Genomic DNA, 17,881 nt, shown 5'->3' with positions numbered 1-17,881 from the left:
TATTTACCAGTGTTTTTAAAATGGTGGTTTTAATGACCCATGTTTTTTATACTGGTCAGAATAATTACAATTGCTTTTTAAATGATGGAGTTGATGAACATTTTTTTTTTATGGGCAGTATAATGGTCATTTTATTTTTCATTACATACATAAAATGACCAGTATTTTTGTTCATGTCTCTAAATATAATGGCCCAGAAAACAGCCTGCTACCTCGTGTGAGCTCAATATACGTGTGGGAATTTATTTTTCCCAAGTTTCACTGGCGCTTCCAAGTACACTTAAATGAAATTTCGCGAATATTGCCTCGATCCCCAGTGAAATTTCATAGTAACGCTGATGCCAGTGACTGCTGGTGGACTGCATAACCTGCGGAGTATTTAGAGGGTGTTGAATCATAGGACGATTGCAGTACTGCAACTGGCACATCAAGGTATGAATTTGTAATTATTTTACCATTTTACAATGACTTCAATACAATATTAGATATTTTTGTTGTTGTTTATGTAGCAGGATAGTCTTTTGGGGCTTTCGTTTTTGTTCAGTCATGCCACACTGTGTAAGTAATGCTTCATTATTATTCATAATTGTCAAACAACAAGCTCAAGTAGGTGTTAATGAGGATTAGCTCCTATGTTTGTTAATACAAGAAAAGTATAAACAAAATTTATTTCCAACTCCTGAAATCTGCAAAAAAACATCAACGTAAATTTGTTTCCATTCATGGCAATGTTTTCAAATTATTTTAATAAAATAATTTAACTGACTGCAAAATGTTTTTTTTTTTTAAATTTTTGAAGACTATGTATATTGTTTTGTTTTTTCTCCTCAGACAATACCAGCAATAGTGTACTGTACACTGGGAAATCTAATTTAGTAATCATGTATTAACTATACATGTATATATTATGCCCATAACATCAAATACCATCCAGAATCCCTTTTTCCTGTAAACTAGTATAGATGATATATGTCTACAGTGTGCAACAGTTCATTTTTCTTTGTGCACAAAAGAAAAAAGTAAAACTCATACTCAAAATAACTTTTAATTTAGCATGGATTTAAACTAAATTTCAATTGAATCTAATATTCTTTGCTCATCTTTGATTTGATTTGAATGAGTTGTAGAGATCAATATAAAGGGGAAGTGAATCTTAATGTATGCACCTAAGGTAGAAATAAACAGAAGACACTTATTCGTAGATTCACGTAGAGCTCTTTAGCAAAGGCTAAGAGGTCCAATACCTTAACCTGTGCTAAAAAAATGTGCATGAATACAGGCTAAGAAATACTAGGTACAGAGTAAATCTGGTCAGTCCAAAGCCTTAGCACAGGCAAAACAAAACAAGCATGAACGCTTAGCTCGGCTAAAAAAACCATTGTATTTAATGTTCATTTAGGAGATTTACTACTATATTCATAACTTTTTATTTTGGTGTGCCATTTCCTGCATGACAATCAACGCTAACACATATAGAGAGATTGACTCAAGAAAAAATGTACCGATGATGAGATACTGTGCTACTTCCTGTTATTCTGCAATTTGCACTTTCTGAATTTGCTTTGGTATTGTTTTATAGCTGTAGAACTAACCTTCCTACTTACTCTTACTGAGCACTCATAGTTAAAATTTCTGAAGATTTTGCCTATTCTTAATAAGTTTGGGCGTTCCTTACCCCGTGCTAACCATTGTTTCCTTCTGTGCATGAACTCAAACATATGAGATTAGCTTAAATCTTAGCCCGTACTTTGTGTAGCATGAACACTACTTTTGAAGATACAGGGGGCAAATGGGCGAGACTTAAACAAAATATAATGAAGGTGTAATATGCAGTCAGTAAATGTCCTAGGCATTTCTGGGTCAGCCAAATTGATCATGGGTACTCTTGCTCAACTTGGACAAACAAATATTTAGTCTATATAATGGTACTTAAATCATAGACCTTAGAGAACAGGGACATGCTACTGTGGCTACCCCTTTCATGTAACCTTAGTTATAATCCCCCTACCCAAATTAACACCTTAGAGAAACTGATAATAAATCTATGTCAACACCACTGTTACATCCTCTCCTGTTTCATAAGCCAAACATGGCTGCCAGGGTGTAGCTACACAAAATGAGACAATTTTGTGGTTGGAATATAATCAGAAAAATTAAATTTGATCAAAACTTGAATAGCCAAGTCCATTCTATTGATGCGAGTGAAACTAAAAATTAACAATTTTTATTCCACTATGAAATCAGGAAAGGGAAACAAAAATGGTAAGTTTTCTCTGCAAGGAAACAAAACTGCCTAAAAGTAAACAATGACCTGTGGAAATTTGTGTCATTATAACAAGTGGATTTTTCATCATATTTAGAACAGATATAGCATAGTGCACTTGTTATACACTGACTAATGGGAATACTAGTAAAAACTGTTTCAGATGTATAAATCTTCTAGGTACATGTACATGTATTAATGAGATTATACAGGAGGTTATAACCCACATTGCACATTGTCTCAGACAGAAGTTGCATGACCCTGTTTTCTAAGGTCATGCTTAAATCATAACCATCTGAATACCATTATTTCACTTTTCAAACTAAACTGTTTTTATATTTTTAATATCATTTTTTTGATTTTGAAAAAAAAATATAGAAACAATATTACACTTAACATAATTACTCTATTAGCAGCACATGCACTTAGGTAAATTACAGGGATCTTCAATGGTCGAAATATGTAATATTTTCATGATTTAGTATCCACAAATGTAATTTTAGAGCAAATATGGTATTGTATTGGATCATAATTATAATAATAATAATAATAACTTTATTACACTACTAAAAAATCTTCAGAGGGTTTTTGTATGGTAAGGAACATAAATACATACAATACATAAGAGATAAAAATAAAATGTTAGTAAAATAAAATAAAAAAAAATAAATTAATTACTTTCTGTGGTTTTAAAAATTGTGCTCTTTAAGTATTTTGCTAAAGCTATATTATTCTCCATAATCTTTTTAAATATGGAATTCACATCCATTGTGTAAATATTTATTGAACACTCATCAAACAGTTTTTTTCTTTGTTCTATATAGCCAGTACAAAATAGCAGGAAATGTTTTTCATCTCCTAATGCTTTAGTGTTACATTTATTACAGTGTCTATTTTCTAATTCTATTTTGGGCTTTGTTCTTCTACCTAATTCTATTTCTAAGTTGTGGTCACTCAGACGGAATTTTGAAAGCATTTTCCTGAGGCTGAAATTTGAAATGTTTTGCAAATAATTTTCCATATTATAGCTTACTTTGAATAGTTTGTATGTTCTCAGTTTTGTTCCCCTATTTTCATTGGTTTCACTGAAATTTAGTTTTTCTCTCCATCTTTGAATATAAAACTCAGATAGTCTGAGTTTTACTTTTTTTAGTATTTGATTCCAATTTTCCATATTGTGATCATTTTTTATTTTAATTAGATCATGTCCCAGTGTAGCATTAATAGTCCTTACCCAGTTTGAATTAATTTTTATCATTTCATCCAGGGCTAATTTTAAAATGTGATTATCTGGCAGACTATATAGTCTATGGCAGTATTTAATTTGAGCCAAATTAATTTTTAATTTTACTGGTAACCTACCAAGTTCTGCTTTCAAACCACTAATTGGCGTCATTTTACTCACTCCTAGGATAAACCTGTAAAAATGACTGCAAACTTGCTCTAAACTGTTACTGTCAGTTGTGATTTCATTGGCCCAGATTTCTGCACCATACATGAGTATAGGTGAAATTAATTGGTCGAAAATTTTCAAACTAAGTGCTGGTGAGATTATTTTGTGGTTTAAGACTGTTTGTCTGATGCTGAAAAGAGCCTTCATTGATTTATTTTTTAACATAGATAAGTTTGTTTTAAATTTCCCATTTGGAGTAAATATTGCCCCTAAATAGCAAAACTCGCTAACAGCTGTTATGTCTTGGTTGTTGATTTTAAAATTCATGTTTTTAATCAGTCTGTTGCTGCAATTAAATACCATGACTTTAGTTTTCTTTACGTTTACTTCTAAATTCCAATTTATACAATAGTCATTTAATTTGTTCAGACAGCTTTGTAGGCCGTCTTCCGTTTCTGAAATAAGTGCAAGGTCATCTGCATATTGGATGCAATTTATAGGTTTCTCGCCCATTAGAACTGGTTTATCAATTTGATCCCCAAATAATTCTGGCAGATCGTTCAGAAAAATGTTAAATAAAGTTGGTGATAAAATACAATTATTTATTTTGTGAAAGTACCTGGGGATCGATGAAGTTGTACATGCATGGTGGCATTCCCATTGTGGAGGGACTCTATAATTTTGTATGTACACAGCTTCCTACTTTGAAAGACAAAATCATGCAGCTGCATTGTTACATAACTTTCTTTTGTCTCTTGTAGGAAGTTAAATCCCCCTATTGTTCTCAGAAATTAGGTTCCCAAGTACAGCAATGTACTGTCCACAGAGGGACTGTGTACTGTCCTAGTCTCTCAAGAGATGAACTGTGTGTATATATGGCATAACCCTAATATATTCGGTTAGGAAACAATTTGATGTTATTCTGTTTTATTTGATATTTATATTTTTTCAATCAGAATGTACCGGGTATCATCTTTTTGGAAGTATATCTGAGTTGCATAGGGGAAAAATTGACATATCACAAGATGTCATTTTATCCACATTGTTATTAGTGAGGACAGAAATATGCCAAAATACACAGACACCACAAATTTTTGTTTCCAAAATTGATTACAAAGTGTCTTAATTAAAAATTAGTCATTGTAAGCTAATAGCAATCTGAATTATTTTTTGCAGATAATGACAATTTAAAAAAAGGAAATACTATATAAATGGAACGTAAGAAGTTGAAGAACCAGAATTTATGGATGTGACGTTAAGGGGAAAAAAAAGTTTAACCAGTATTGATGGATGCAATGGTTTAGCATTTGCATGTTTATCAGTTTTACATTTGCACACAGATTTTGAAAGTTCCAAGTGTGTAGAGTTACTGTACATTCCTTTTTTTTATGTTTTCCCTCAAATAAAAGTGACATCTTTCAACTGGTATTTCATGATTTTCAGCTATCTTATATAGTTCTTCTTGCTGACCCTTTTGTACACACCCACACTCACTCCACAATCTTTCATCTTCTTAATAATAATTAACAGGAAAATATTATTGAAAAAATCCTGTAGAGATCAAAAACATGAACAAATTTGACACGCCTACATCTTTGAGAAAAAATATTTTACACTAGAAAAAGAATAGCACAAAAACAAAGAGGAGAAAAAACATTTTGCACAGCCCCCTCCTTAAGCTAATCGCCTCTCAAGAAAACTTGATGAATATCTGGAGGAGTATGACATTGCAAACCTAAAATATTATTATCCACTAAAACAGTCTCTATGGCTGTGCACTACATCATGATTTTTAAAAAACAAAACAAAATATTGCTTACATATTTTTGTTTTGTCTAATGTTTTCATTAATTATCCAATTTCTGTACTTTATGTGTTTGTACACTGAGCTGAATAATTAAGATGATGTTTTGAAGCACAGTGATAGAGGGACTGTGTTTGAAGCAATGTTTTAACCTCCCCCCCTCCCCACCCCCCCATATGACATTTTTACTTTGCAAAGCTGTACCTCCCAGATCTTTAGTTGTTTATGCATAGATGGTCTTTGGTTATAAATTATTTACTTTCCAGTCATTTTTGAAGTGTAAACCTTTGTCATACTTTCTGCTGTGTTGACTTCCTGTCACTATGCTTTTGTTTCCCTTTGGTTAGCTAAACATATGAACGCTTGTTGAAAATCACACTTGGAAGTAAGAGTTTCTAATGGAATAGCAAGCAATCTAATCTATTCCTGAAATTGTTAAATTATATATAGTGTTATTTGAAAATGTCAAAATAAACTTCTAGGAATCTGTTATTCAGTTCAAAAAATAAACTGGTTGCATGCAGAATCTCAGAGAAACAATTGCATGTACATGCAGGAATGGTCGGATGTTGCAGCAGCAGAAGTTTGGGCCTGGACATTCCAGTCACATTTTTAAAATGATTTTAAATAATGTACGTATTCTTAACAAACTGTTACATGAGAGGGGGCAGAGCATGAAATAATATTTTAGTTTTGGAAACTATGCAAAGATGTGTGTTCAGTAATTCAATACCTTTGATGAGCCATTATTAATAGCACACATTAGGTTAGATTTGAATAGATTCCTAGTAAGATTGGTGCATTCTTAATTCAAAAAAACTTAAAAAGTTTTAATACTACTAAATTATACATATGTTTGATATAATTTATTGTAAAACATTAATGTTGTTGTGAAAATAGTTTCATACAAAACGGTGAAAATTTGCCAAAATCCTTATATGTGTTGCCAGTGATATGCTAGTTTCCATTGTTATTTAAATGTACTCATCAGGGAGGTAATCCATTACAAAACATCACTAATCCACAGTAGTCTGGTTTCAGGCTACACCAAGTCATAGTCATAAGAGTACCCCAGACCATTCGTCCCGGTGTTATCGCTATCGCCACACGAGATGTGGCGATAGCGATAACACCGGGACGAATGGTCTGGGGTATCATAAGAGGGACTTTGACCAAGTACAGGCTAAGATTTAAGCTAATCCCAAATGTTTGCATATCAGCTATACGCAATTGTGTTCACTCACAGGAGGGCCCAACAGTTATAGCACAGGCCACAGTGTTGAGGGTCTGTACACTGGCTAAGAACACCCAAACTTGTTTCCCAAGGGAGGCAGCAATTATGAACAAACAATTAAACAGCAATGGTACAGTTCTATAACTACACTGTTAACCGAAATAAACCAACCACAAATTATCGAAACAACCACCATATATTTTTCTCCCTTAATATTTTTTTTTTTCATTCCTTTTCCATGTTTTATTGATTTATAATGCTTATTTTTTTTTATTAATATCATCACCAGTTTTTTCAATTGTTTTTTTTTTTAAACCATTGTGGTGCTTCCGATACTAGTTTGCTGATAGTTGTTAGAAGGGAATTTTTGTGATGTTGATTGGTACACTCAAAAGCAATATCACATGTGCAATTTACGTTACACTCCAAAACGGCATGCGTGCGCATGCGAAACACCATATCTTCGACTTCTGGGGAAGTCGTCAACTAGTATCCCACCAGTCATTAATTACTCCGTACACGCTTCCACACTGATTGGGTCGCTGTAGTAGAGCATACAACAACGCCAATTTGGTTCGCTGTCTACAACATGCACTAATAAAACTCTGCATTCTGTAACGCCGTTATATACTGTTCCTGTGCATCCAAATAAATCGGTCTGTCTACGCTCGTGTTCCAGTGCACTTCGCTTCATAAATTAGAATGAAACATGTCAGCAGCAGAAATTTTGCGTTCGTAAACAGCGCCCCTTAGCCCGTGCTAAGGACTGGCCCTCCCAATGCATGGATGCAATTGGGTCTAGTGAAAACATCAGCTAAAATCTTAGCCAGTACTTCATGTAGCATGAACACTATTATTGTACAGCATTATAATTTGTATTTGTATTTATGTTCCTTACCATACAAAAACCCTCTGAAGGTTCTTTAGTAGTGTAATAAAGTTATTATTAGTTATTATTATTATAATACCGTGAACAAACAAACATGCCATTCACTGCTAAGTCAGCTAGCTACACACATGGAGCTCTATGCTAGGACCCCCCCCCCCCATATAACTTACTGAATCACCCAACACCATTTTGTACACATGCAGTAGTCGTGGAATATTTTCACAGATAATTTTCATATCACATTAAACCATTCATAATAGAGAAAATAGCAAAATATAAAAATAAAGCAGAGCATCATGGGTATTTTTTAGTTGACTGTGTCTTAGCCACTTTAAAATCACCTTCCATCAACCCTTCAACATAAACTTCTACAGTTTATAACACATGTTATGAAAAGTTACTGGTTAAGTATTTCAATTTAAAATGTTATAGTTTGGGTGTATTTGAAGACTAAACTTTAGTTTTTTGTCATTATTAAAATGGGAATTTTGTTTATGTTTGAGCTTAACCCCACTCATAAAGACAGGCTCATTTTCGAATTAATAACTCGCTGTTTATGTGACTTTTTGGAGTAACTCCCTGTGACTTTTTGGAGTAACCAGCTGTTTATGTGACTTTTTTTGGTGGAAAGTCAGTTGCTGAGTATTTTTGGGGTTGCATCCTTTTCGAAGGTTCAGTAGTGAATGTCTTGTTTGTTTGTTCAAGGTATTAAAATGCTGGACATTGCCTTTATAAGAACAGGATGTAGTACAGAGTCTCATTGTCAGTCCATTTTTATCTCAAGAAGTTTAGTATAGTTATGAATAAGAATAGTTATGAATATAATAGTTAAATTTTCAAATGGACATCAAGTACAATGGTATTTTGGGTGATTAGCCTGGGCTCAATGTTTGCACACACTTCATTAGCACCCGTGATAAGGGTCTAGACCGAATTTTGAAAACGAGTCATCTTCTATGTTCAATAACCTATTGCATTATACTATATATTATTAAGTCAACAGTATCAAGTGCATGATTTGTTGTGATTTTAAAAACAAATTAACCCAAAACGTCGTATTTTTTCAAGATATATAATTCCATATTTCAAATTTTTCAAAATCTTGTATTTTACGTTTACCTACAATTGTACTGGCTTAAAATTGAAGCAAACTGAAGCGAGTGAGGAAAAACAGGAGAGCTGTCAATCCCCATGTGCCATTACCGGGTATATCTGTGACATGAAAAAAAAAATGACCATTTTATTCATGTAATGAAAAATAAAATGATCATTATAATACCCATTAAAAAAATAGATTGTCACCCACTCCATCATTAAATAAAAAATTACTATTATTCTGACCAGTGTAAAAATAGTGGTCATTATAACTACCAGTTTGAAAATACTGGTCAATATTTTGACCATTAAAAAATTTCTGGTTGGTATTCTGGCCATTAAGAAAATAGTGGCCATTACAATGGCCAGAAGTGACTTTTCAAAGGGGTCTGAGGGGTGAAAAAAACAGAGTTAAAGTGAAATGAAAAATTATTATAACCTCCTCACTAACCTAAAAGTATGAATAAATATTCAAAAGTTGTGAAAATTAAATCTTTCCGAAACGCGACGGAATTTCCGAAAGTTATCCGGACGCTGTTACCTGTGATTAGCTAGAATTAGTATTATACCTGTGATTGGTTAGAATTAGTATTATACCTGTAATTAGCTAGAATTAGTGTTAACCTGTGATTGCTTAGAATCAGTATTATACCTGTGATTAGTAAGAATTAGTATTATACCTGTGATTAGTTAGAATTAGTATTATACCTGTGATTGGTTAGAATTAGTATTACACCTGTGATTAGCTAGAATTAGTATTATACCTGTGATTGGTGAGAATTAGTATTATACCTGTGATTGGTTAGAATTAGAATTATACCAGAGATTGGTCAGAATAAGTATTATACCTGTGATTAGCTAGAATTAGTATTATACCTGTGATTGGTCAGAATTAGTATTATACCTGTAATTAGCTAGAATTAGTATTATACCTGTGATTGACTAGAATTAGTATTATATCTGTGATTAGCTAGAATTAGTATTATACCTGTAATTAGCTAGAATTAGAATTATAACTGTAATTAGCTAGAATTTGTATTACACCTGTGATTGGTTAAAATTAGTATTATAACTGTGATTAGTTAGAATTAGTATTAAATCTGTGATTAGCTAGAATTAATATTATACCTGTGATTAGTTAGAATTAGTATTATACCTGTGATTAGATAGAATTAGTATTATACCTGTGATTGGTTAGAATTAGAATTATACCTGTGATTGGTTAGAATTAGTATTATACCTGTGATTGGCTAGAATTAGTATTATACCTGTGATTGGTTAGAATTAGAATTATACCTGTAATTAGCTAGAATTAGTATTACACCTGTGATTGGTTAGAATTAGTATTATAACTGTGATTAGTTAGAATTAGTATTAAATCTGTGATTAGCTAGAATTAGTATTATACCTGTGATTAGTTAGAATTAGTATTATACCTGTGATTGGTTAGAATTAGTATTATACATGCGATTGGCTAGAATTAGTATTATACCTGTGATTGACTAGAATTAGTATTATACCTGTGATTGGCTTGAATTAGTATTATACCTGTGATTGGTTAGAATTAGTATTATACCTGTGATTGGTTAGAATTAGTATTATACCTGTGATTGGCTAGAATTAGCATTATATCTGTGATTGGTTAGAATTAGTGTTATACCTGTGAAACGATGCAAAATGATGTAAAACGTTTTTGGCAAGCAGAAACAATGAAAAATAAATACTTTTAATTCTTCTAAAGCTTCAGCAATTCCAGGATGACTTGATGTTTGTTCAGTCAGCAACAATACACTATCTTTTGCTGCAGAAAGAAAATTGCTTCTTTGATTGTGTAAGTGCGAAGAGTGATCAACCACTAACAGTAGTCCAGTCACCTATAATAAGATTTAATAAATGATTAGAATACACAATGCATATGCTATGAAAAAGGTGCAATTATGTATCTCACAATAAAAGTACTATTCAGACTGACTGGACTGTCTTTTGATAAAGTACTGTTCAGACTGACTGGGCTGTCTTTTGATAAAGTACTATTCAGACTGCCTGGGCTGTCTTTTGATAAAGTACTGTTCAGACTGACTGGGCTGTCTTTTGATAAAGTACTGTTCAGACTGACTGGGCTGTCTTTTAATAAAGTACTGTTCAGACTGACTGGACTGTCTTTTAATAAAGTACTGTTCAGACTGACTGGGCTGTCTTTTGATAAAGTACTGTTCAGACTGACTGCGCTGTCTTTTGATAAAGTACTGTTCAGACTGACTGGACTGTCTTTTAATAAAGTACTGTTCAGACTGACTGGACTGTCTTTTGATAAAGTACTGTTCAGACTGCATGGGCTGTCTTTTAATAAAGTACTGTTCAGACTGACTGGACTGTCTTTTGATAAAGTACTGTTCAGACTGACTAGGCTGTCTTTTGATAAAATACTGTTCAGACTGACTGGGCTGTCTTTTGATAAAGTACTGTTCAGACTGCCTGGGCTGTCTTTTGATAAAGTACTGTTCAGACTGCCTGGGCTGTCTTTTGATAAAGTACTGTTCAGACTGACTGGGCTGTCTTTTAATAAAGTACTGTTCAGACTGACTGGACTGTCTTTTGATAAAGTACTGTTCAGACTGACTGGGCTGTCTTTTGATAAAGTACTGTTCAGACTGACTGGGCTGTCTTTTGATAAAGTACTGTTCAGACTGCCTGGGCTGTCTTTTGATAAAATACTGTTCAGACTGACTGGGCTGTCTTTTGATAAAGTACTGTTCAGACTGACTAGGCTGTCTTTTGATAAAATACTGTTCAGACTGACTGGGCTGTCTTTTGATAAAGTACTGTTCAGACTGACTAGGCTGTCTTTTGATAAAATACTGTTCAGACTGACTGGGCTGTCTTTTGATAAAGTACTGTTCAGACTGACTAGGCTGTCTTTTGATAAAATACTGTTCAGACTGACTAGGCTGTCTTTTGATAAAATACTGTTCAGACTGACTGGGCTGTCTTTTGATAAAGTACTGTTCAGACTGACTGGACTGTCTTTTGATAAAGTACTGTTCAGACTGACTAGGCTGTCTTTTGATAAAATACTGTTCAGACTGACTGGGCTGTCTTTTGATAAAGTACTGTTCAGACTGACTAGGCTGTCTTTTGATAAAATACTGTTCAGACTGACTAGGCTGTCTTTTGATAAAGTACTGTTCAGACTGACTGGACTGTCTTTTGATAAAGTACTGTTCAGACTGACTGGACTGTCTTTTGATAAAGTACTGTTCAGACTGACTGGGCTGTCTTTTAATAAAGTACTGTTCAGACTGACTGGGCAGTCTTTTGATAAAGTACTGTTCAGACTGCCTGGGCTGTCTTTTGATAAAGTACTGTTCAGACTGACTGGGCTGTCTTTTGATAAAGTACTGTTCAGACAGACTGGGCTGTCTTTTGATAAAGTACTGTTCAGACTGACTGGGCTGTCTTTTGATAAAGTACTGTTCAGACTGACTGGGCTGTCTTTTAATAAAGTACTGTTCAGACTGACTGGACTGTCTTTTGATAAAGTACTGTTCAGACTGACTGGGCTGTCTTTTGATAAAGTACTGTTCAGACTGACTGGGCTGTCTTTTGATAAAGTACTGTTCAGACTGACTGGGCTGTCTTTTAATAAAGTACTGTTCAGACTGACTGGACTGTCTTTTGATAAAGTACTGTTCAGACTGACTGGACTGTCTTTTGATAAAGTACTGTTCAGACTGACTGGGCTGTCTTTTGATAAAGTACTGTTCAGACTGACTGGGCTGTCTTTTGATAAAGTACTGTTCAGACTGACAGGGCTGTCTTTTAATAAAGTACTGTTCAGACTGACTGGACTGTCTTTTGATAAAGTACTGTTCAGACAGACTGGGCTGTCTTTTGATAAAGTACTGTTCAGACTGCCTGGGCTGTCTTTTAATAAAGTACTGTTCAGACTGACTGGGCTTTCTTTTGATAAAGTACTGTTCAGACTGACTGGGCAGTCTTTTGATAAAGTACTGTTCAGACTGCCTGGGCTGTCTTTTGATAAAGTACTGTTCAGACTGACTGGGCTGTCTTTTGATAAAGTACTGTTCAGACTGACTGGGCTGTCTTTTAATAAAGTACTGTTCAGACTGACTGGGCAGTCTTTTGATAAAGTACTGTTCAGACTGCCTGGGCTGTCTTTTGATAAAGTACTGTTCAGACTGACTGGGCTGTCTTTTGATAAAGTACTGTTCAGACTGACTAGGCTGTCTTTTGATAAAGTACTGTTCAGACTGACAGGGCTGTCTTTTGATAAAGTACTGTTCAGACTGACAGGGCTGTCTTTTAATAAAGTACTGTTCAGACTGACTGGGCTGTCGTTCGATAAAGTACTGTTCAGACTGACTGGGCTGTCTTTTGATAAAGTACTGTTCAGACTGACAGGGCTGTCTTTTGATAAAGTACTGATCAGACTGACTGGGCTGTCTTTTGATAAAGTACTGTTCAGACTGACTGGGCTGTCTTTTGATAAAGTACTGTTCAGACTGACTTGGCTGTCTTTTAATAAAGTACTGTTCAGACTGACTGGGCTGTCTTTTGATAAAGTACTGTTCAGACTGACTGGACTGTCTTTTGATAAAGTACTGTTCAGACTGACTGGGCTGTCTTTTGATAAAGTACTGTTCAGACTGACTGGGCTGTCTTTTGATAAAGTACTGTTCAGACTGACTGGGCTGTCTTTTAATAAAGTACTGTTCAGACTGACTGGGCTGTCTTTTGATAAAGTACTGTTCAGACTGACTGGACTGTCTTTTAATAAAGTACTGTTCAGACTGACTGGACTGTCTTTTGATAAAGTATTGTTCAGACTGACTGGACTGTCTTTTAATAAAGTACTGTTCAGACTGACTGGACTGTCTTTTGATAAAGTATTGTTCAGACTGACTGGACTGTCTTTTAATAAAGTACTGTTCAGACTGACTGGGCTGTCTTTTGATAAAGTACTGTTCAGACAGACTGGGCTGTCTTTTGAGATAAAGTACTGTTCAGACTGACTGGACTGTCTTTTGATAAAGTACTGTTCAGACTGACTGGGCTGTCTTTTGATAAAGTACTGTTCAGACTGCCTGGGCTGTCTTTTGATAAAGTACTGTTCAGACTGACGGGGCTGTCTTTTGATAAAGTACTGTTCAGACTGACTGGGCTGTCTTTTAATAAAGTACTGTTCAGACTGACTGGGCTGTCTTTTAATAAAGTACTGTTCAGACTGACTGGGCTGTCTTTTGATAAAGTACTGTTCAGACTGACTGGACTGTCTTTTAATAAAGTACTGTTCAGACTGACTGGACTGTCTTTTGATAAAGTATTGTTCAGACTGACTGGACTGTCTTTTAATAAAGTACTGTTCAGACTGACTGGACTGTCTTTTGATAAAGTATTGTTCAGACTGACTGGACTGTCTTTTAATAAAGTACTGTTCAGACTGACTGGGCTGTCTTTTGATAAAGTACTGTTCAGACAGACTGGGCTGTCTTTTGAGATAAAGTACTGTTCAGACTGACTGGACTGTCTTTTGATAAAGTACTGTTCAGACTGACTGGGCTGTCTTTTGATAAAGTACTGTTCAGACTGCCTGGGCTGTCTTTTGATAAAGTACTGTTCAGACTGACTGGGCTGTCTTTTGATAAAGTACTGTTCAGACTGACTGGGCTGTCTTTTGATAAAGTACTGTTCAGACTGCCTGGGCTGTCTTTTGATAAAGTACTGTTCAGACTGACTGGACTGTCTTTTGATAAAGTACTGTTCAGACTGCCTGGGCTGTCTTTTGATAAAGTACTGTTCAGACTGACTGGACTGTCTTTTGATAAAGTACTGTTCAGGCTGACTGGGCTGTCTTTTGATAAAGTACTGTTCAGACTGACTGGGCTGTCTTTTGATAAAGTACTGTTCAGACTGACTGGATTGTCTTTTGATAAAGTACTGTTCAGGCTGACTGGGCTGTCTTTTAATAAAGTACTGTTCAGACTGACTGGGCTGTCTTTTGATAAAGTACTGTTCAGACTGACTGGGCTGTCTTTTGATAAAGTACTGTTCAGACTGACTGGGCTGTCTTTTGATAAAGTACTGTTCAGACTGACTGGGCTGTCTTTTAATAAAGTACTGTTCAGACTGACTGGACTGTCTTTTGATAAAGTACTGTTCAGACTGACTGGGCTGTCTTTTAATAAAGTACTGTTCAGACTGACTGGGCTGTCTTTTGATAAAGTACTGTTCAGACTGACTGGACTGTCTTTTGATAAAGTACTGTTCAGACTGACTGCACTGTCTTTTGATAAAGTACTGTTCAGACTGACTGGGCTGTCTTTTGATAAAGTACTGTTCAGACTGACTGGGCTGTATTTTGATAAAGTACTGTTCAGACTGACTGGACTGTCTTTTGATAAAGTACTGTTCAGACTGACTAGGCTGTCTTTTGATAAAGTACTGTTCAGACTGACTGGACTGTCTTTTGATAAAATACTGTTCAGACTGACTGGGCTGTCTTTTGATAAAATACTGTGCAGACTGACTGGGCTGTCTTTTGATAAAGTACTGTTCAGACTGACTGGACTGTCTTTTGATAAAGTACTGTTCAGACAGACTGGGCTGTCTTTTGATAAAGTACTGTTCAGACTGACTGGGCTGTCTTTTGATAAAGTACTGTTCAGACTGACTGGACTGTCTTTTGATAAAGTACTGTTCAGACTGACTAGGCTGTCTTTTGATAAAGTACTGTTCAGACTGACTGGGCCTGCCTCTTGACAAGGCACTTCAGACTGACTGGGGCTGCCTCTTGACAAGGCACTGTTCACACAGACTGGGACTGCTTCTTGACAAGGCACTGTTCAGACTGACTGGGGCTGCTTCTTGACAAGGCACTGTTCAGACTGACTGGGACTGCCTCTTGACAAGGCACTGTTCAGACTGACTGGGGCTGCTTCTTGACAAGGCACTGTTCAGACTGACTGGGACTGCCTCTTGACAAGGCACTGTTCACACAGACTGGGACTGCTTCTTGACAAGGCACTGTTCAGACTGACTGGGGCTGCTTCTTGACAAGGCACTGTTCAGACTGACTGGGACTGCTTCTTGACAAGGCACTTCAGACTGACTGGAGCTGCCTCTTGACAAGGCACTGTTCAGACTCACTGGGACTGCCCCTTGACAAGGCACTGTTCAGACTGACTGGGGCTGCTTCTTGACAAGGCACTGTTCAGACTGACTGGGACTGCCTCTTGACAAGGCACTTCAGACTAACTGGGACTGCCTCTTGACAAGGCACTGTTCAGACTGACTGGGGCTGCCTCTTGACAAGGCACTTCAGACTGACTGGGCCTGCCTCTTGACAAGGCACTTCAGACTGACTGGGACTGCTTCTTGACAAGGCACTTTTCAGACTGACTGGGCCTGCGTCTTGACAAGGCACTGTTCAGACTGACTGGGGCTGCCTTTTGACAAGGCACTTCAGATTGACTGGGACTGCCTCTTGACAAGGCACTTCAGACTGACTGGGACTGCCTCTTGACAAGGCACTGTTCAGACTGACTGGAGCTGCCTCTTGACAAGGCACTTCAGACTGACTGGGACTGCCTCTTGACAAGGCACTTCAGACTGACTGGGACTGCCTCTTGACAAGGCACTTCAGACTGACTGGGACTGCCTCTTGACAAGGAACTGTTCAGACTGACTGGGGCTGCCTCTTGACAAGGCACTTCAGACTGACTGGGCCTGCCTCTTGACAAGGCACTTCAGACTGACTGGAACTGCTTCTTGACAAGGCACTTTTCAGACTGACTGGGCCTGCCTCTTGACAAGGCACTTCAGACTGACTGGGCCTGCCCCTTGACAAGGCACTTCAGACTGACTGGGACTGCCTCTTGACAAGGCACTTCAGACTGACTGGGACTGCCTCTTGACAAGGCACTTCAGACTGACTGGGACTGCCTCTTGACAAGGAACTGTTCAGACTGACTGGGGCTGCCTCTTGACAAGGCACTTCAGACTGACTGGGCCTGCCTCTTGACAAGGCACTTCAGACTGACTGGGCCTGCCTTTTGACAAGGCACTTCAGATTGACTGGGCCTGCCTCTTGACAAGGCACTGTTCAGACTGACTGGAGCTGCCTCTTGATAAGGAATTCAGACTGACTAGGGCTGCCTCTTGACAAGGCACTTCAGACTGATTGGTGCTGCTTCTTGTCAAGGCATTTCAGATTGATTGGGGCTGCTTCCTGACAAGGCACTTTCGACTGATTGGGGCTGCTTCTTGAGAAGGCACTGTTGAAAATGGTTTTTACACATAAGGTGAACAGTTAGAAATGTATCTGTAATGTACTATATGGATGATAAATATAAAGAATAATTCAGCTGACTTCAGGTATAAAAATGTATATTCCAAGCATTTATAAAATTGATGCCAACATTATGCCTAAAATCACCACACAAATATATGTTTACCTCTACAGCTGCTAGTGCTATGGTTGTTTCAACAGATGGATTTACTTCTACTGTGTCTCCATCCCATAATGGGCACATCCTTTGAATATTTGAATCTGGTTTCAATATCAATAAATACTTGTTATTTTTTTGATCATCCAATCCAGGATCATGTAGATCATCTTTACCAAATGTGACATTCAGCAACTGCAAAATCTGACTTCTTTCATTCTTAAGATTCTGTGGTATGAAAAGCTGATAGTCAGATGTTCTGGATGTCACCACCTACAGTATAAAGAAAGTAACAGCAGCAATAAATATATAATTCATTTGTCTGGAACAAACTGCAACCATGTGACTTCAACACATAATACATGTAATGGCCAAACTGACAACTGCAACCATGTGACTGCAATACATACTAATGGTCAAACAAACTGACAACTGCAACCATGTGACTGCAACACATACTAATGGTCAAACAAACTGACAACTGCAACCATGTGACTGTAACAAATACTAATGGTCAAACAAACTGACAACTGCAACCATGTAACTGCAACACATACTAATGGCCAAGCTGACAACTGCAGCCATGTGACTGCAACACATACTAATGTTCAAACTGACAACTGCAACCATGTGACTGCAACACATACTAATGTTCAAACTGACAACTGCAACCATGTGACTGCAACACATACTAATGGTCAAACAAACTGACAACTGCAACCATGTGACTGCAACAAA

General features: G+C 36.5%; 1 protein-coding gene across 1 annotated transcript in view; it reads right to left on the bottom strand.

Annotated features, from left to right (window-relative positions):
- Positions 1-17,881, bottom strand: part of LOC102807664 (mitogen-activated protein kinase kinase kinase 4-like) — a 320,941-nt gene that overhangs the window by 239,528 nt on the left and 63,532 nt on the right. Inside the window, exons 8-9 of the mRNA XM_085505174.1 lie at positions 17,153-17,416; positions 10,403-10,552 (exon numbers count right to left, since the gene is read on the bottom strand). Coding sequence (XP_085361300.1) covers positions 10,403-10,552; positions 17,153-17,416 — 414 coding nt within the window. The remainder of the gene's footprint in view (positions 1-10,402; positions 10,553-17,152; positions 17,417-17,881) is intronic.

This window comes from Saccoglossus kowalevskii, chromosome 11, assembly GCF_978046115.1.
Source record: "Saccoglossus kowalevskii chromosome 11, keSacKowa6.1, whole genome shotgun sequence".
Lineage (NCBI taxonomy): Eukaryota > Metazoa > Hemichordata > Enteropneusta > Harrimaniidae > Saccoglossus > Saccoglossus kowalevskii.
The sequence above is the reverse complement of the archived record's forward strand: the minus strand, read 5'-3'. Positions and strand labels throughout refer to the sequence as shown.